Source organism: Phodopus roborovskii, unplaced genomic scaffold, assembly GCF_943737965.1.
Source record: "Phodopus roborovskii unplaced genomic scaffold, PHOROB, whole genome shotgun sequence".
In the NCBI taxonomy this organism is placed as follows: domain Eukaryota; kingdom Metazoa; phylum Chordata; class Mammalia; order Rodentia; family Cricetidae; genus Phodopus; species Phodopus roborovskii.
Genome location: NW_026126484.1, coordinates 4,270,001 through 4,291,389, shown reverse-complemented (window position 1 = coordinate 4,291,389; position 21,389 = coordinate 4,270,001). Strand labels below are relative to the sequence as shown.

The window sequence follows — 21,389 nt, the reverse complement described above, 5'->3', positions numbered from 1 at the left end:
CCCATTTTCCTAATTTCTCCTTTCATATCACCTCCATTCTATAATTCCTTTCTCTAGAACTCCCTCTACTGCATGGTCTGTTTTCACTTTCCTGCTCTCTATAGTAACTCCAAGTTATATACTAACACCTGAAGACTTGGCGGTAGAAGCAGATAAGACAGAGCATGTGGTATTTCTCTTTCTGGGTGTAGGATACCTCACTCAATATAATATTTTCTAGTTCATCCATTTACCTAATAGTGTCATGATTCCATTTCTCTTTACAACTGAATAGTATTAAATTGTGTAAATGCACCACATATTATCCATTTGGCAGTTAAGGGCATTTAGGTTGTTTCCATTTCCTAACTATTGTGACAAAGCATTTTAGAAATAAATGGTGGTGATAGTTGTACAACCTAGTAAATGTAATTAATGCCACTGAGTTAAATAGAAATAAATGCTTTAAATTAAATGTTTGTAATACTTTTATTTCATCCCAATTTTTAAAAAGTAAATGCTGGGTATGGTAGCACACACCTTTGATCCTAAAACTCAAGATGTAGAGGCAGGCTGATCTCTGAATTTGAGTCCAGACTAGTCTACATAGAAAGTTCCAGGCCAGGCAGAACTACCTGCTGAAACCCAGTGAACAAAACAAAACATAAGCCGTATGGGTAGCTATATGTTCCGTTTTCTGCAGAATCTAAATCAAACCTCAACTTATATGAAATATCCAAATATACCACAAATTCAGTGTTTCATGAGACAAAGAAAAAAATGTAGGCAATACATTCATACATATAAAAAAGAAAAATCTTAAAGAAATACTCTGAGATAGAAAGATGATAACACTGGCAATGAACAAAGTTGGAAAAAAAAAAACAAGGAAAAAAAGTATTTAAGGAAAACCAATCTCCTAGTTTAAAAAGTAATAATATATGGGGCTGGGAAGCTAGCTCAGTCAGTAAAGTGTCTGACTTTCATAAATGAGGAACTGAGTTTTATCTCCATAACCTAAGAGAAAACAATGAAGGTAGTGTGTACTTATAATCCTAGCATTGGGGAAGTAGAGACAGATGTATCCTAGAGCTTGCTGGCCAGCCTGCCTAGCCTACTTGGCAAGATCCAAGCCAGTACAGTACTATTCAAAAAATATGTTGAGCACTGCCTAAGGAACAAAGCCCAAGGTTGTCTTCTGGCCTTCAAACACATATCTATATGTATACGCATGTGCAACCAAACAAACGAACACATGTTCAAACACACACCCACACAACACAAATAATAACCATTGAAGAGAAGATTTAAATAGAAGGATGTGAAAATAAGGACACAGTAGGAAAACAAATCAAGCAATAATGAACAACAATTTAGGGGAAAAAATTAAACTGAATATTAACTGAAAGAAAAACCACAAAAAAATAGACAAAGTCCAGGCTGTCCTAAAGGAATTGGCTTGGTTTGGAGAGTTATACTTCCAGAGAAAAGGAGGACCAATGGCAGATAGTAGGAGACACAGAAAATCTTCACTGTAGCATTCTACGCAGAAGAGCAAAACAGGGGAAACCATAACAAAGGTGGCACCAGAATAGATAAAAGCAGCATCAGAAAACTCTCATCCTTTCAGAATTTGACTAGAGCAGTCATGGTCACCACTTTTCAAAAAGCCTGTATCAAAATGTTTAAAAATTAAAAATAAATAAAAAGATAAAATAAAATTGAAATAATCCTTGTAGAACCTGGTATTGTTGTTTTTGCTAAATGGATATTTTGTCAAACTGCCTTCTAGATGTTTGTTTATACCCATAGACATGGACTACTCTTAACCTTGGTCAGAGATGCCTCATTTGCAGTGAACAGCAGTCAATGCAGAGTTGCATAACTGGTTGCAGTGTTGAGAATAAGAGACTAGGTGTTCAGCTCTAAATGGGATGGATACCTATAGTAACTCCAACATTACCAAGGTTCAGGGAACATTTCAGAAGAGAAGAAAGTCAGAAAGAGAAGAAAGCAGAAAGAATATAAGAATCCAAGAATACAAAGAAAATTAAAACATTTTAAAACAAAACAGCAACAAAGACTCTTGCTGAGTTACCAGTTTAGTGGGCTCAGACCCATTGTGAACCTTGTGAACCACATGATTTGGAAGATGCAGAGACACTGTCACTATACTATACACCCAAATAGGACTAGCATTCACTAATGTGGAAACTATTGAGAGCCCAGCATCTACAGGGGACAAAGACTATGGTTTGTTGTGTTATTAATGATGGTGGTAGTAGCAGAGGTGGTGGTGGTTATGGTGAGTTGTATTTTGTTTAAGGCAACGTCTCACAGTGTCATCCAAGTTGGCCAGACAGGCCTCAAACTTGGAAATCTGCCTATGTCTGTCTGGGGGCTGGAATTAAAGGCATCACCACCAGCCTAAGAATAGAGTTTTTTTTTTGTTTGTTTGTTTGTTTGTTTGTTTTCTTTTCTTTTTCTTTTGGGAGTGGTTGGTTTGATTTTTGAGACACAGTTTCTCTGTATTATTTTGGAGCCTGTCCTGGAACTAATTCTGTAGACCAGGCTGGCCTTGAACTCACAGAGATGCACCTGCCTCCGCCTCCCAAGTGCTGCAATTAAAGGCATGTGTCACCAATGCCTGGTTAAGGCAAGGGTTTTAAGTGGCACAATAGACTTAAGAAAGGACTTCTCAAAGGGAGCTATCAAGAAAGAACTTAGAATCTGCCTCCCACATACGGGAGCCCTAGGAACACTGAGACTGTAGAAATATCAACGGCTCCCATCTCTATCCCATGCCTAGTAAGTACTGCATGAAGTCAGACATAGGCAGGAGTTTTGAGATCATGATTGTTCAACTTAGCTGTACCAGTAATTCATGATATAAGTATTTTTTTATTTTATTGTCATTTCTTTAATTTCTATCTCTCTCTCTTTCTCTCTCTCTCTCTCTGTCTGTCTTTCTGTCTGTGTGTGTCAAGATAGTTTTTTTCATTTGCTTGTTTGTTAATTGCTCAGTTATGACTTAGAAATATTGTTTGTTTCTGCACTCTGCTTAGTAGAAGGTATTCTTTACTGTTTTCTCCAGCCAGATCTTATATACTCACCCCATCCTTATCCTTGCATCTTTATTTTTCTTTCTCTCAGCCTACCCATCATTTTACTTCTTAGTTATAACCTTCCATAGCTTTAACAATATATAAAATCTGTTTAAGACCTGCTATAGACCTCGGCATTATCCCAACTTCCCCTGCCCAGCTACTTTACCTACCTCCATTTTCTTTCTTTTCCAAATGAATCTAATATTTAGTTCTTATCCTTACTCACTCTACTTCCTTTCCACTCCTAATCTTATTAACTACAGTAAAAGAATACCTTATACTACACTAGATTGTTTTTCTCCAGTAGAATTGAAGTCAAAAGAGGCACTATTGTGTATTGGCTCATATAACAATTGCATAGTGGACATATCAAACATTTCTGGTAGTTCTCTCAGTCAAGGAAAAACATATAGCTTACACTAAGCACCTTGAGCTCCTGAACTAAGGAATTATTTTCTGAATTACACAATCAACTCTACAATGTCCAAGTCCTACTTGAATGTTGAAAATACTCCAACTTAAAGCATATATATAGCTGAAAAGTAATAAACCAAAGCAAAGAAATCCCAACACAGTGTAAGAAACACAAAAACACAAGACAGTGTGCCTCCACCAAAAATTAATAACTGTATTAGTACTATATAAAAATATCATCTAGTGAGAGAATGTTAGATGCAATCCCTAACAGAGAGAAGAATGTAAGTATGTTCAAAGGCACAAATGGATGGATGAAATAAGGAAGGCAACACGGTATGTAAAATGGGAATTCAACAAAAGATTGAAATCCTGAAGAAAAACAAACTACAATACTGGAAACTAAAAGTAAAATAGTTTAAGCCAAATTAAAAAAAAAATCTATGGAAAGTCTCAGCAATAGAATGGATTAGGAAGAGACAGACTATATGAGCTTGAAGACAAGGTGGAGGAATTAACAAACTAATGAGGATGAAGGTAAAATAACAAGAAATCACTAGAAGGTTTCCAAGAAATACACAAAATAAAAACACCAAATCCATGGGTAGTATCCATATAAAAAGAAGAAGAATCTAGTTCTAAACAAAAAGAAAAAATTAAGAATCATAACAAAGCTTTCCAGAGGCAGCAAAAGAGATGTGAATCCAAATATACAGAAGGCAGTTAAAACATCAGGCAGAGAAGACTAGAAAAGAACTTCCACAAATAATAATATAAACAAAACACTAAGCAGACAGAACAAAATGTATGTTGAAAGCATCAATACAGATAGACTGAGTCACAAACAAAAGCAGGCTTGTGAGACTATCAGATTATTCAACTGAAAATTTAAAGCCAGAAGGGCTCAAAATGTTATTTTTTTACTACTGAAGGAAACTATTGACTCAGACTGCTTTTCCCAGAAAACCTGTCTGTTATAATTGAAGGAAAAATAAAAATTTCCATGACGAAAATAGACTATAGGATTTATGACCACCAAGACAGCACTACAGAAGATACATGATGGAATGCTTCAAACTGAAGGGGAAAGCAAACCCATCCCATGAGGTCACAGGAAAGAATAAACCATGTTAGGATAATAGTTAAGCAAGAGAGGAAGAAGAAATAAAACAAATACTATAAAATTAACAAAATGGCAATAATCACAGATGGAGAACTACTGCTACAGATCAACAGCAAAAGAAACTCCAGCACATAGAAAAACTAATGTAAATTAAATAACATAAGAAATAAGAAGGAAAATGAAAATACAACATATCAAAGTCTTGGAACAGAATTTTATTGCTGTACAGGGTCCAGAAAATATGTCCTCCCTAACATCATAAGTAGCAGATTTGTAAAAGGGATACCAGCATACTTGAAGAACTCTATCGATGTTCTCGCCCAGATGCCCAACATTACAGTTGGAGCCATGGCTGCTCAACTACATAATTTAAATGACATGGGACTAATTAGATCCTTTAGTAACAAAGGCCAAGTGGCAGCACCGAGTCAACAAAAGCAAGATAAACATTAATGTAATGAGCATTACAGGCAAAGTAATGTTCACAGTGGCCTGACTTGTATAGATCTTTGGCACTAGCTAGTTAATTATTAATCATTATGGTGTTCCTAGAAGGAACAAGTAGGAAGCCTACCAAATTCTTGTTCAATCTGCAAAAGCAGAAAAAATCCTGAACAAATGAACCACAGCTATCTTGGATCACAAAAACAAAGAACCATGGCCCTTCAATCAGTTTCCAGACTTGAATCAGTTTAGAGACAAAACCCCTCAAATAAAGATTGATTCTACTGAAGAAGGACCTGGTTGCAACTGCAAACATCAAACAAAAAAGTACTAATGACTCTTTCTCCCATCCTTCCCCCAAAGGAACTTATGGCTTTCTGCTAGTACAACTGTACACTGGAGAAAAGGAAATAATCATACCATTTAGGGCCTATTAGATACCATCTCTGAATTAATTCTTGGAGACCCCACTATTGTAGCCCTCCAGTTGAAGTGGGGGCTTTATGAAGGTCAGGTGACCAATGAAGTTTTAGCCAAATTCTGAACCATAGCAGTCCAGTGGGTTCCTGAACTCACTCTTAATGTATTTCATTCCCAGAATGCATAATTGGAATAGATATACTTAGAAGTTGGCAAATGTTTACATTCATTCCCTGATCTGTGGAGTGAGGGACATTATGGTTGCAAAGGCTAAATAGAAGCCATGGAGGGATGCTCCCTTAACCTAGAGACATGAGGGAGGGCCTAGGCCCTACTCCAAATGACTTGATAGATTTTAATGATCCCTCACTGTGGAGTGGGTGGGGAATGTGATGGAAGGAGGGATTGGGGAGGCATAGGAGGATGGGAGGGAGAGGGAACTGGGGTGGATGTGTAAAATAAGAAATAATAATAATAATAAAATGAAAAAATGACCTGGTGTTCTACACCAGCATTTTCAAAGTAAAGTTTTAAAAACAAACAAAAAATAAGCCATTTATACACCCATACCAGGAAAAATAGTGGACCAAAAACATTTTCACATACCTGAAAATGATTACTCCACCATCAGGGTTTTAAGAGATGACTGCACTACATATACCTCTACCTTTCCTATTAGGCCTGTGCAGAAGATGGATATATCATGAAGAATGGCAGTTGACTATTGCAAATTTATTCAAGCACTGACTCCAATCAGCTGTTGGACTGGGGTATGGTTTCCTTGCTTGAGCAGAGAGTTACATATCTCCTAGTACCATGTATGCAACAATTGATTGTGCAAATACTTTTTATCATCATTCTTGCCAATAAAGACTCCCAGAAGTAATATGATTTCACCTGACAAGGACAGATGTATACCCTTATAGTTCTACTTCAAAAATCTATTATCTACCTCTATGTCATAAGTTAGTTTGAATAGATCTTGATTGCTTGTCTCTGATACAAGATATTATATTGCTCCATTATACTCATGACATCATGATGATTTGATGATGCAAACAGGAATCAACAACCATTCATGACTTATTGGTAAAGAATATGTATGAAAAGATAAATAAATACAATCAAAACTCAAGAGCCTTCTAGCTCTAGGAATTCAATGGTATAAGACTCACAGAGAAATAAATCCTTTCTTAGGTGAAAAACAAGTAGTTGCATCCTTCCCTTTCTACCATCAAGAAAGACACACAAGGCTTGGTGGGCCTATTTGGATTCTGAAGGAAGTACATTCATCACTTGATATGTTACTCTAACCCATACAGCAAATGAGTTGGAAAGTTGTTAGTTTTGAGTAGACTCTAAACCAATACAAGGCTTTTCACCAGGTCCAGGCTGCTATATGGGCAGTTGTCCCCCTTGGATCACAAGATATAGCAGGTTCAATTGTATTTTAGTTGTCAATGGCAGAGAGTAATGCTGTTTGGATCTTTGGCAAGCTTCTATAGGTGAATCACAGAAGAGGCCCTTAGAATTTTATAGCAATAAAGCTCAAGTTGATGTCTTTAAAAAAAATTAAAGTTGAAACTTGGTTCCTAACCAAATGGATACAAATCCATTAAAGTTGAAAAGCTTGGTAATAACAAATAAGATTTATCTCACATGTTGCAGCCCACTACATTTGCATCAGGAAATAAAAGATAATAATTAGTGGGTGCAACAAGAACTCTTCTATGCCTTTAATACAATATTAGCTCAATTCTAAGCACCATGGCAAGAAGTTAGGGTACTAATCCTACTTTACTGATGAGAACATTGAGACACAAAGAGATAGATCATTTACATAGCTTGAAAGGAAATGAGGCAGAATTCAAATCTCTTGTTAAGATGCATACCCTTAACTACTGTGCAATACTACCCTAGATGAAAAACATGCTGATATCAGATCTGGAAATGTTGGACATCTGGAAAAAAAAACAGTGAAAGCCTGGTTTCTCTGAAGGTTGTGATCTCATGTTCAAATGTTAGCTTTCCCGCTCATGTTAAAAGAACAACCAAAAAAAATTCCTAAAATGAGTATTAAATTTAACAGAGTTTATTTCTAAATAGAATGATGCATATATCAGGAAACACTGAGAACTAGGTGATTCAAGGGACTCCACACAACAATCTTATAAACAGCAAGATGATATCACATCCAGAGGATGACCATCTAATCAATTGGCAGCCTAAGATTGGCTGAAGTTTGGGTGATGTATCATTATATATCACAGTAACATAGCAAAAAGATTATTTAATAAATTAAATTGCAATTTACTACATATATGATGGTCAAATTTAACATTAGCTAAGTGATCATTAAGATATCATTTACATCCCATACCACTCAATCATCTTCCATAGCAATGAGGATTCTTTAAAAAAAAAGCAAACAAACAAAAAACCACATTTATTTAGTTACAAGTGGTACATACATTTAATCTCAGCACTCAAGAAGCAAAAGCAGGGTATTTCTGAGTTCAAGGCCACCTGATCTGCTGAGTAAGTTCCAGGATAGCCAGGGTTACACAGAGAAACCCTGTCTCAAAAACCCAAACAAAAACCATTTGTTTGTTTGCATGTGTATGATCATGCACATACCACATATACATATGGAAGTCAGGGTACAATTTATGGGCATTAGTTCTCTCTTTCCATCATGTGAATCCTATGATTGAACTCAGATACTCTTGATAGCAAATACCTTTACTACCTGAGCCATCTCACTGGCCCAAAAATAAAAATTCTAATACTTCATCTACACAAAAATATGTGAGTCTTTGAGGGTAAAAGTATAAGTATAGTAACACATGTCCATAATCTGGTGCCAAAAGATCTCAATCTATAACACTAGGACTTTAATTACATGCAACAAATAGGAAATTATTGAAGCACTATGCTTACTAAATACAGTCAACTCAAATATACATACAAGCAATACTTAATGGTTTCAGCGTGTTGCCTTTATACATTTATTAGCATATTTATGTGTGTAATAATAATGATAATTAAAGAAAAAGAGGAAATTAATTTGAGAGGAAGTAAGGAGAGGACATGAGAAGGGTCGAAAGAAGGAGTGATGATATAATTGTATTTTAATTAGAATTTGAAAGTCAAAAACACCAGTGGAAAAAAAAGCCACATCCAAAAAAGTCAACTCAAATTACTAAATAGGATTTGTAGCCACAACTTATAGACTGGCAATAAAACAAAGTTTTAAGACCCTTCCCCAGGTATCTGAATCCCTAATAAGAACCCAAGCACAAAATACCACAGCACTTACTGTACCTCTTTGACGATCCTCACCCCTCTTGGATCCTTGATGTTAACAGCTATACTCTAAAAATCAAAGTGTATATATTAAAATGTTTTCATAAACCTTTTCATTATTGCTGGTAGTTCAGCAACAGAGCCATTCATATCATACAAATTATCACTGTAAAGACAGCTTGGCTTCTAAAGGGACAAATCTTAAGTCATCTTTATTGACTTCATTTACAATCAGAATATGTACCAAACAGCAAGAACCACAGTAAATACTTTTCAGTAGTAATAGTGTGTAATACCAATATAAAAGCATTAAATATAAAGAACCAAATTATTTGTCTCTCACATAATATTTTCATCATGAATTCTCAGAATTTTTTAAATTATTTAGTAGAGGAGAAATAGTAATACAAACTCTATTGCTTAACTTTGATCATGGAGATTTGAAATATTAGTTACATATCAAAAAGCAAGCCATGATATCAAAAGTTTTTAACTGCCAAGAGAATTACAGAAATAAACAAAAACAGGAAATAGTCTTACTTTTTTATTTCGATTAACACTAAGAAAATATGTACTTTCTGTGTTCACAAAAGGAGGTCCCCAAGTTCGTGTGTCATCACCAGCTCCTATAAATGATAACATGATCTATTAATTACAAAACAACAAGCTTACTCCTGTGCATACTCACAAGTACCTGAAAAAGTTCAACTCATCCTAAGGGATCCTTACCCTTTGGGGGATTCTGTAGCTCAACAGTACTCCCCAGATCTCAACTTTCTAATGCCAACTGCCAAATCATTCCATATTCACTTTAACTAACTTGTAGTATTGAAGGTCAAAATCCAAAAGGGAGTATTCTATCTGTGGACTTAGAGTTGAGAAACAACAAACTTAGGGAGCATGTTTCAGTTTTTGGCAAGCATGTTAATCAGTTCCTTCATTGTTTCTTGATATTGAGTGTGAAATGAAAATATGGAGTAAACCAAAGATGTGTGTTATATATTATTTAAATCTGAATAATAATGTGAATTTATATGCTAAATTAGAATAAAGGGCTGAGCTACAACGATGACTAATAATCTATAAAATATTTCTGTAAAATCAGAAAAGCCTTTATGGCAGGCCCGTTGCCCTAGGTCTGTCATAGTGTAGCATGCTAGAACAACCCGAGACCCAAACCATTGCCTGACCTCTGCCTATAGGCCACTGGCACTGAAGTGAGTTGCACAATAAAAATAATCAGAAAAGCCTAAACAGAGGATGGATCAATAGCTCTGAAGTAAGTGATGTGTTTACTGCTCAAGCATAAAGACCACAGTCCAAATCCCCTGGACCCATATAAAATTAAGGTGGCTGTGGCAGTCTGCCTTTATTCCCAGTGCCTATTAGGTATAGAGAATCCACAGAGCAATATAAATACAAATATTAACTTGTTTACCAACTAAAATGAAAAGAATTAGAATGGATGTTCTATCTAGGAACAAAAGCAGTGGTTTAAACTGAGGCCTGTAATCTCAACACTGAGGATGCTGTGGCAGAAAGATCATCAGTTCAATACCAGCATGCACTACCTAGCAACAAGTCTCTGCCTCTCGGTCTCTGTCTTTCTGTGTGTCTATCTGTGTGTGTCTCTCTCTCTGTCTCTGTCACTGTGTCTCTCTGTGTGTCTCATTGTCTGTCTCTGTCTCTCTATTTCTCTCTCTCAAAAAAAAAAGAATCAAGAATAGGTATGAACTGGGTGGCACAAGCCTTTAATCTCAGCACTTGGGAGGCAGAAGCAGATAGATCTCTGTGAGTTTGAGACCAGCCTGGTCTACAAAGAAACAAAGAAAGTTTCAGGACATCCAGGGCTGTTACACTGAGAAGCCCCTCTCTCAAAAAAAAAAAAGTAGAAGAGGAGGGAAGGAAGGAAGGAAGGAAGGAAGGAAGGAAGGAAGAGGGGAAGAGGAAAGTATAGCATTGAAATAGGACTGGAATAAGGAAGTTATAACTTTATAGAACCTGGAGTGGGAAGTTGGAAGTTCAGCATCCCCCAGCACATCCAGCAAAGACAAAACATGGTGTATATCAGTGACTGGGTGGTTGAAGTGCAGCCTCTGGAAAGCAGCACTTGATAAGCACTTCTGCCAGTCAAGATTGACAAGCCCAGGCTCAATAAATGTAATAATAATATTCACCTTGGTGCTAATGAGAATCTTTGTTAACTGCTTTAGGCTCTTAGGAAAATCTATTTAGAAGGAAAATTAATCTCCCAAGTATTCTACTTTGAAGGTTTTATCATTTATTGTAAATTAATAAGTGCATGCTATTATAAATTATTATCTTTTGAGTCTTATGGTTAAATAGCTACTATGGAATTGGACTAGACCATTCTTACTGATTTGAGGATTCAGCCCTAGGTCCTTAAGGATTAGATCTTTAAAAACAAATGGTAATGTGATTTTGTAGTTGTTTTTTGAGACATGTTCTTATTTGAGACATGGAAACATGTCATATCCTCGAACTGGAGTCTGAGTCTTTAAGGCTCCAGGCCAATCTGGGGTAGGTAAAGAGATGATATAAATAAATTTTTTAGAAAGTAAAAAATTACAAAGAATGTATCTAAAATTAGCATTTTCCCCTCAAAGTTTTATGACAGCAAAATGGCCAAATATTTCTTTTATTTGAAAACAATGACTTAGGTTGGGGTATTTGGATCTCCTGTTGAAGAACTTTGATTCTTTTTCCTTCTCTCTATCTGTATCCTATTTCCTCCTTTTTCTGCTCCTTTGCCCTTCAGTCCAAAGTCAGTAGTATACAGTCACACTCATGGGACCACTCATATGGGCTTTGGAGCTTCAGGATCAGAACTGAGCACTTGTACGCTCCTTATTAAATGTGTGAGCCTTGAATACATTACCTGACTTCTTGATGCCTTTATTTTCTCACTGGTACATTAGAACTAACTCAGCAACACATAGAGTTGTTGCAAAGATTAAACTAATATCAGTGGAGGACTTAGAGCTTTGCCTAGCACTACGGTGATGCTATCAGCATTGTAATTACCTATCATAACAGAACTTCACAGTATATGAGAAGGAACTGGCTTGAGCCTGTCCTACATACATAAAAATAAAACATAGCTAACAAAAAAGATAGAGAATGGAGAAAAATGCCTCATTTCCATCATTTCTCCACTCAATTTATGGGTACACTAATCCAGGATTATTTAAAGAACATTTATTAGCCTGACCACTTTTTAAAGATAAATAGATTTACCTGGTCTTTCCACCTTAATAACTTCTGCTCCAAGGTCGCCTAAATTCATCGTAGCAAAAGGTCCTGCCAGTACTCTATAATGTTAAAGAGTGATAATAAATGATCATCTTAAAAATCTATGTATTAACTATTTAAAATCAATTAACACAAAGAAGCTCATATAATTCTAGCAATGATCAAACTTGCTAAAATCGTAATTTTTCAATATTTATCAAGAGCTTTAAAAATTTATAATCCCCTTGATGCAGGAACTTTATTTCTAGAATTCTATCCAGAGAAAGAAATTGAAACTAAAGCAAAAATCTGCATATAAAAAGGCCTTATTCAGGCAACTGGGTGACATTTATAAGTCATCTTTGATTAACTTTAATGAGCATAGAAAACTATTCAAAATATGTTGGTACATTTAAAATATAGGTAAAATCATAATTAAATATAGTTCCAATTTGAAGAACAGTTAATTATATGCAAATATGTATTCATAATTCATAATTCTATACTTATTGTTTGAAACTATACTCCAGAATTTCTTTTCTATCTATTCACAAAAATTTTAACATAAGCATGTAAATATCTCTTTATACTCTAACAACTAATAAAGACTTTCCAAAAAGAGGAGGGAAACTCGGTCACTAAATTGCAGGTAATCCAGCACAAACCTTGTTAGATCCAGAATTCTTACACCCTCCAGTGGCTTCATACTATCAGTATCTGGCAAAACAGATAATATTAAAGAGATTACAATTTTCAAAATAAACAATGCATAATTCTTCATATTCTTTTATTGTTTGTTCTTTTTTTTTTTTTTTTCCAAGACAGGATTTCTCTCTGTAGCTTTGGAGTCTATCCTGGAGCTCACTCTGTAGACCAGGCTCTGCCAACACTGCCCAACCCAATTCTTTATATTCTAAGTAACTTGTTATCAAAAGCGATTTTTCTTCCCAATAATTCTGTTTGATGTGTAACACAGAAACGTTACCCTGTCTCATTAAAAAAAAAAAGTCTACAGGAGTCTGATGGACTAATACGGAAAGGATTTACAACCTTTCTCCTCTGTAGGCCAGAAACACAGGGACCAGGAACTGGGAAGGCTGCAAAGATTGGAGGTTGCCACTAAAGCCTCCCCACTGAATACCAAATGGAGCCTGCTGGAGCCAGAGGGATGTGACAACCTCACCTTTCCAACTAGCACAACTGTGCCCTGAAGTATTCTGATTTTTTTTTCCTGCTATTTAATTCCCACCCTTACCTGTATGTTCCCTGATGGTTTTGATTCTGATTGCTCAGTCAGGTTTCTAGACTGTTCTGTGTATTTCTCTTTCCGCCCTTTTATTGTGTACTTTCTACTTATAGTTTTCACCTGCCTCTCATATACTCCTCTCTTATTCTTATCTTCCCCCCCCCCACCAGCCTTATCCTCTCTTTTTATTTCTTGATTACACTAATCCTAGCTTTACCAATCTCTACAATCTGTGGGTCCTAACAGTATTTGGCTTTCTCCTCCCAATTTGCGGCCCACTATATCAATTATTTTTATTTTAAAAGTTGATCTAAATCTAATGCATATCCCTATCTTTACTTACCTACTTCCCTTTCATGCCTAATCTTAGTTACTAAAAATTAATGTATGCCCTTCTATCCATGTTTGTTTATCCTTCAACACTTACTGAAGTCAAAGGGACTATACTGGCTGGTTCTGTGTCAACTTGACACAAGATAGAGTCATCCAAGAGGAAGGAACCTCAGTTGAGAAAATGCCTCCATGAGCTGTAATGCATTTTCTCAATTAGTGATCAATGGGAGAGGGCCCAACCCGTTGAGGGTGGTGCCATCTCTGGGCTAGTGGTCCTAGACTCTCTAAGAAAACACGCTGAAAAAGCCAGGGAAAGAAAATGGGTAAGCAGCATCCCTCCATGGCTTCTGCATTAGCTTCTGCTTCCAGGATCCTGTTCTGATTGAGTTCCTATCCTGACTTCCTTCAATAATGAACAGAAAAATGGAAATGTAAGCCAAACAAATCCTTTCCTCTCCCAACTTGCTTTTTGGTCATGGTGGTTGGCATAGCAAAAGAGACACTAAGACTGGGACCACAACTGCTAACTGGCTAACACAGCATTTAAATAGAACAACTGGATACAGAAAAATCCCTCACTGAAACTCTCTTCCAAAGTTATTATTAACTGCCGGTTAAAACTAACCACTGGGATTGGTAACATGGCTCAGCTACTAAAGGCAGTTACTTCCAACCCTGACACCCTGAATTCCATACCTGGAACACATGGAGTAGAAGAAAACCAACTCCCACAAGTTGCCTACTGACCTACAGACATTCATTAAGGACACACACACCTTTTGACACACACACACACACCAATAAAATAACCAGTTTTGGGAAGAGTTGGTGAAGGGGGGGGCATGTTTAAAATATATAAAAAAATTAAATCCAGCCTATAGTGGTGTGGTCAAAATAGTGGTTACCAGCTAGGCAGTGGTGGCACCCACCTTTAATACCACTACTTATGAGGCAAAGGCAGGCTGATCTCTGTGAGTTTAGAGGCCAGTTTGGTCTACAAATCAAGTTAGAAGACAACTAAGGGCTGTTACACAGAAAAGCCCTGTTTTTAACAACAACAAAATACCCAAACATATCACTGTAAAATCTGAAAAATAAACATTTTTCTAACAGAAAAGGGTATTGGATCCCCTGGAAATGGAATTATTGAAGTTTGTGAGCAGCCCAATGTGTGTACTGGGAACTGAACTCTGGTCCTCTGCAAGACCTGTAAACAGTCTTAACCACAGGGCATCCCTCCATCTTCAAATATCAGATTTCTCAATAACATCACTAGAAGCTAAAATGAAGCAAAACATCTTCTTTTTAAAGTGAGTGTACAGTAATGTCTTCCCTAAGTTCTAAATCCAATAAAATACAAAGCATTGTGAAAGTAGAAAAATACTGAAAGCCTTTACCTCCTTTCTTACCTTGCCGCTAGGTGTCACCCTTCAACAAGATGATGAGTAACAAATAAACAAGTACAGTGGATTATTTATACAAAGAATGAGAGCATTAGAAGGGATGCATGCTGAAGATCAAAATGAGATGCAAATGACTTGGGATACTTAAAATGTAGCCCGAAAAAAACTGTTAAGCAGAGCTCAGACATACGGACAGCTGAACCTTTGAACTGGGCTGCAGACACAATACACCACCCTGTGTGAACTGACTTTTGGAATACTGTTAAATCTGATGGGCCCTGTCACCCAAACTATTCAGAGATATCACATCCAATCCTATTTTACAAGATGACGTTTTATCATCATCTGCCATAATTTCTGACTAACAACTGATATTATTCCTATCGAACCACATTGTAATTTAAAATTATAAACACATGAAAGCTGTCCCAGGAAAAAATAGCAGAAACTGCAAGGGAACTGCTGCTCCTCAAGAGATCTCATATGAACAGGGTAACTTAAGTTATAAGAGCTATTTGGGAACAAGCCTAAGCAAAGACCAAGCTTTCATACTTAATGAAAAGTCTTCATGTCATTATTTGGGAGCTATTGGTCCAAAAAAAGTGGACACATCTCCTCATTATCAGGGAAAGAAACAGAAAATTATTAAATTTATTTTAAAATTCATTTTAATGAGTACATGACTAAGAACTATCAGTAAAATTATGGGGTTGTGGAAGGATAATTAGGCTAAGAGATTATACAATATACTATATAGATATAAGAGCAGACAATGAAGATGGGCAGTGGTGGCACATGCCTTTAATCCTAGCACTGGGGAGGCAGAGGCAGACAAATCTGAGTTTGAAGCCAGTCTGGTCTACAGAATGAGTTCCAGAACATCCAGAGGTACAAAGATAAACCCTGTCTCAAAACAAGTAAGCAAACAAGTTAATAATCTAAGAATAGGGAAACAAGTATAATAGAAAAATAGATATTATTACACAATGAAAAATTCAAATTTTAAATTATTTATGTGGTAAAATTTTATTTCAAGGTGTACGGCTTTTGTTTATGCTGCATTTGTTTAACTCCATGAAGCTGTGGTTCTTTGCCTGTCTAAAACACTTGATGGTCCTAATAAAGAGCTGAACGGTCATTAGGGAAACAGGAGCATGGATAGGTGGGGCTGGCAGACAGAGTATAAATAGAAGGAAAATGAAGGAAAGAGAGGAGCAACATGAGAACGAGGAGAGGAGGATGTCAGGGGCCAGCCACTCAGCCACCCAGCCAGCCATGGAGGAAAAAGGAAAGTAAGAAAGATAAAGGCATAGAGGGAAAAGGTAGAGGGGATAATATAAGGTAAGAAAAGCTGGCTAGAAACAAACAAAGCTAAGGCCAGGAACTCATAACCAAGAATAAGCTTCCATGTGATTTATTTGGGAGCTGGGTGGCGGGTCCCTCCCCCCCCAAAAAAAACCAAAGAGACAAAAGGGTAAAATACCAACATTACATAGTTAAGATATAGTTGGGAAAACACTATACACTTAGAAAAAAAGGGACTGCCATCTGTGTCTTCTCTTATTAAAGTCTAGGTAGACTCAAGAACTAAACATAAAAAAAAATGTAAATAGTTAAGGTACTAAAAAAAAAGATGAAAGGAAATAAAGGAAATACACTTTTGTTCAAGGAAAGCTTTTCTTTATCAAAAACAAAAAAAAGAAATAAAATTAAGAGGATAAAAGACTGAAACTCAAACAACAATAAAGGGACTAGTTCACAGTTGCAACACAAAGTTTGGTAGGTACATAGCTTGGTACAGTAAAAGATACGGGAAATAAAATTAGAAGATAAATGAAACAGTACACAGATAAAAAGCATTATACAGAATAAAACAAAAATTATTTCCACAACAGAACTTAGACACAAGAAATAAAGAAACTAATCCCAAGGGGAAACTAACAATTCAGATACAATTTTCCTGTAGCATAACAAAAATATCATGAGCAATTTCCTTTATAACAAAAAAGATACATATTATATTACTTTTCCTCATCAGTTTGGAACATTTGGAAAGTTGACAAGCGTATGTATGATTAAGTGGATACTTTCATATCTTTGGAAATGATAATCAATAATCTTTTATGAAAACAACCTGGCAGTTTCTATAAAACTTCAAAATACTATTATTCTACAATTAGTCTTTTCTGTTTACAGAATTCAACTCACTCTCAAAAAAAACCTCTATAGCACACACCTTTAATTCCAGAACTTGGGAAGCAGAGGCAGGTGAGTCTCTGTAAGGTCAAGGCAAGCCTGTTTAGCAAGCTCCAGGTCAGACAGGATTACACAGTGAGACCCTTTTTCAAAAACAAACAAAACAGAAATCATTCTTCAAGTATGCTAAGAGATGGGTGTAAATTCATCCACTGTGGAGGCCCTGGGGAGATGGCTCAGTTGGTGAAGTGCTTGCTTTATAAGCATAAGGAACTGAGTTAAATAACTAAGACCCACTTTAAGTTGACCATGGTGCCATGTACTTGTGATCCTAGCACCAGACTGTAAGTGGAAATGGGAAAAGTCTATGAAGATCACTAAAAAGCCAGTCCAGCCTACTTGGTAAATTCCAAGCAAGGGCATCTAGAGACTTGATCTCAAAAAAAAAAAAAAAAAGGACAGAACCTTAGGCTGTTCTCTGGTTTCCATGCTCAATTACATCGATTACATATGCATGAACACACACACACACACACACACACACACACACACACACACACACACACGAATATACACGCATAGTACAATGCAGGAATTTTTGTTTTAATTTTTTTTTTCCATTTCAGGCTAGATAGAGTGTTTCATTTTCCCTTAAGAATCCACCTTTTCAAGCCAGGCATTGGTGGTGCACACCTTTAATCCCAACAGTCAGAAGACAGAGGCAGGCCTGATTTATAGAGCTACAGACTCCAAAGCAATACAGAGAAACTATGTCTCAAAAAAATAAAATAAAAACTCATCCTGTTCCAAACAAGCTGTATAAAGGTTTTACTAAAGACTGAATTAAGAATTTTAAATAAATCAACCCCAAATCAACTTCTATACATGTGTTTCTATAGCTGACAAGCCTATTTCATTTATAAGACTTCTCCCACTCTGAAAAAGAGACAAATTCCTCACACATCCCAGAATCATCTTCTTACTTTGGTTCACATTGTAGTAAAGTTTATTTGCATGATGAAAACTGCTGCCAAGAGAACCAGCTCTCGGCACATCAGCGAAACTGGAGAGGAGTTGTGGAGTAGGTAAACTACTGGACAGACACACATGGGGACTTTCTGAGGAGCAAAGCGTAATTGACAGTTACAGAATTTATAACCTAAAATCAACAAGCAAAAGGAAAAACTGCATAGCTGCCCAGGCTTCTTCAATAGGACATTTTCAAGCCCAGAGCACAGAAACAAGCAAATCAGAAACTGGTGAGGAAAATGACTAATGTTCACAAACCACAGACATCCTGAAAACTCTGAATGTTGGCAAAGCTCTCTGAGAAAAACTGACCAAAGAGAAGTTTATGCTGTGCGAATTAGAAAATGGCAGCCTCTGTAGAAGACAAGCAACAAAACAGAGCCTTCCTACAATGCTGAAACATCCCTGGAAGTACTAACAGAGACTTATTAAGGATCACAGCCAAAAAGAAAATGTGTGTGAGGTTTGATAGTGGGAGTTCCACTGTTCAACTGAATACAGGAAGCTCCTTTTGTCAGTCCTAAGCGATGATCCAACTACTATTACTTTGCTAAATGAACATAGTATCAAATTGCTGTCTAAATTTCTATGTCTACATCCATACATTAATGTAGCTCTTGGTACTTGTCTTTGTGCAGATGTCAGCAGTTAATATAGAGACTCACAACTGATCAAAATAGAGGATGTCACTGGAGATCACTAAGTGTCCTCAACCACAAACGGGGCATCCACATTATCAAGCACACACAGATACAAAGAGAGAGGGTGGGTAGTGCATGGGATCAGGAACCATCACAGAAGACGGGACATCGAGAGGCTATAAGAGTAAGAGGTCCAGAAAGGCCAGAGCAAAACAGAGTCTTCTGTGGGTGCCTACACAGGACTTGCATAAGATCAAGCTAGTCATTTTAGCATGGAGTGAGTGGGGAAGAGCTCATGAACACCCACACTTGCTGGTTTGACATTAATAGCTTCTGGGGGGGGTGGGTTTCTGGGGTGGGCCCCGCAGTTGTCGCACCGTGCTCCGTGTTGTGGCCGCCTTTGGTCCCAGGGTTGGAGGAAAACAACAACAATAGGAAGTGGAAGGGGAGGAGAAGAAAGACAATGAGAAGAGGTGGAAGTAGAAGAGGAGAAGGAAGAGGAAGGCAAAAAAAAAAAAGCTGGCTGGGGTGGGAGATACAAGAATCTGGAAGGAGTTAAGGGGCAGTGAGTAGAAGCAAATATGTAACAACAATTAATAAAAAAAAAAGAAAAAGAAAAAAAGAAGAAGAAGTCTTGAGGGCCAGGCAGTGGTGTTATTAAATGCCTTTAATCCCAGAACTCAGGAGGCAGAGGCAGGTGAATCTCTTTGAGTTAGAGGCCAGCCTGGTCTACAAAGCAAGTTCCAGGACAGCCAGGCTGTAACACAAAAAGACCCTGTCTTGACAAACCAAAAATAAAGTCATGAATTTTCTAAAACAAGGATGGATATATGGTAGTTTTGGAAGGAGGAAATGGAAAGGAGATAAATAAAATTATATCATAATTTCAAAAAGGAAATAATTTAAAATATGCTGTGTGGAATTCAAAGAATAAAAATAATGTATTAAAAAGAACATTGAACTCTTATTTCATAGAGTATTGCACATGGGTAGCTCCAAAGAATACTCAAGGCAGAACAAGAGACTGCACAGAAGAAGTGGAGATGAGTATATCTATAAGATAGAAGGTTTTATTTGATTTGTTATAATTTTCAGTGGGTAACTGTGAAAAGTAAGAGAGATATGTAGAGCTATTTTGTGTATAAAGGATTATGGACTCTTCCAAGAGTCTTCGAATAGGAAAGGTAAAAATTAATATTTAACAAGGTTTTTAGAGTTTGGGGAATGGAGAAAAAGCAAGTTTATTTCTAAGGAAAAAAAGATTATGGTATTGAGGTAGACTAACCATTTCCACATGGTAAATGCTTTAGAACTTTTAATGGATATTATCAAACTTTCTACCAGAAGAGTTTCATTTATAAGTGCTGGCACTATCAGTATACATAGATAGTGTTTTCCATCATCCCCATAATCCTGAATATAATCTTGAGTTGGGATTTTTGTTTTCATTTATTTGTTACAAATTTGAGTGCAACTATCACTTGTTTATACATGCAATATTTTCATACCCTTTCTTGTAAATTACTCTTAGTTATTTGCTAATTATAGAGAAAAAGTAGAATCTTGTGTCTAGGGTAAACAGTAGGATGAAACATCAGAACAGTTGTTATTTAGCCTTGAAGAAATCATTGTGGAAAGCAGTGATTGCTTTATGTTATCTATCATGTTGTTCTTTGAGGGACTTTACAGCCTTTTCATGACTTTGGTCACATGACAGTCCTGAAACACCTGGATCGTCTTGCATTATTGGGTACTGCAAAGAGTACACAATAAGGACTAACATTGCAAGGGTGTGATGTTTTCTTTCATAAAACATATAGATAGGGGCTTTGGTATGAGGAACTTGCTTTACCTCCCCAAAACAACTTTTGGGTAACAATCAATAAGTACACCTTTGCATGGCTGTTCAGGGTTCATTTTATTGAAACTGTTCCTCCCTGCTGTCGGAGTGCCTAAATTACATTCTGGAGTGATCATCTTTCTTCTCTTCAACTGATCTTTGAAACGCCAAACATCTTATATTTCAAAAAGCACCTTAATCTTTTTTTCTTATTGATTTAGATAGATTGGGTAGCAAAAATAATAAACTTTAGCCAGACATGGCCAGGCTACAAATGGAAAGTTCTAGGCCAGCCAAGGTTCCATAGTAAGACTTTGCTCAAAAAAGATAAAATAAAATAAAAAATTAATCAGTCATCATTTAGTAGAAGTAAATAACCGCACATGTTTAGGTTTTTCCAACCCTATAGTTTTCCAAATCATGCATAGTTGGTTTGCCCATTTAAAAAGTCCCTATTTTATATTTTAAAAAAACTATCTGATGTTTGTTTTTCCTATTAAAATATTAAGTAGCTGCTTCTTGTATAAAAGTTCAGTATTTCTCTTGTTTTTTATTTTTCTAAATCTTCACATTTTATGCAATAAGTGTTATATTTGCTGGTTTTCTGCTGCTATAACAGAAAACTAGAGACTGGATGATTGACTTAAAAAGGGATT

The 21,389-nt window shown here is 36.4% G+C and overlaps 1 protein-coding gene and 1 non-coding gene across 2 annotated transcripts in view; one reads left to right on the top strand and one right to left on the bottom strand.

Annotated features, from left to right (window-relative positions):
* Window positions 1–21,389, bottom strand: part of Sugct (succinyl-CoA:glutarate-CoA transferase) — a gene marked incomplete at its 3' end in the record, with an annotated part of 148,121 nt that overhangs the window by 121,310 nt on the left and 5,422 nt on the right. The window contains exons 2-5 of the mRNA XM_051194693.1: window positions 12,711–12,762; window positions 12,052–12,125; window positions 9,334–9,419; window positions 8,812–8,862 (exon numbers count right to left, since the gene is read on the bottom strand). Of these exons, the coding sequence (XP_051050650.1) occupies window positions 8,812–8,862; window positions 9,334–9,419; window positions 12,052–12,125; window positions 12,711–12,762 (263 nt within the window). The remainder of the gene's footprint in view (window positions 1–8,811; window positions 8,863–9,333; window positions 9,420–12,051; window positions 12,126–12,710; window positions 12,763–21,389) is intronic.
* Window positions 9,903–10,025, top strand: LOC127229635 (small nucleolar RNA SNORA42/SNORA80 family). Its single transcript, XR_007835145.1, has one exon. It is a non-coding gene; the product is annotated as a small nucleolar RNA SNORA42/SNORA80 family (small nucleolar RNA).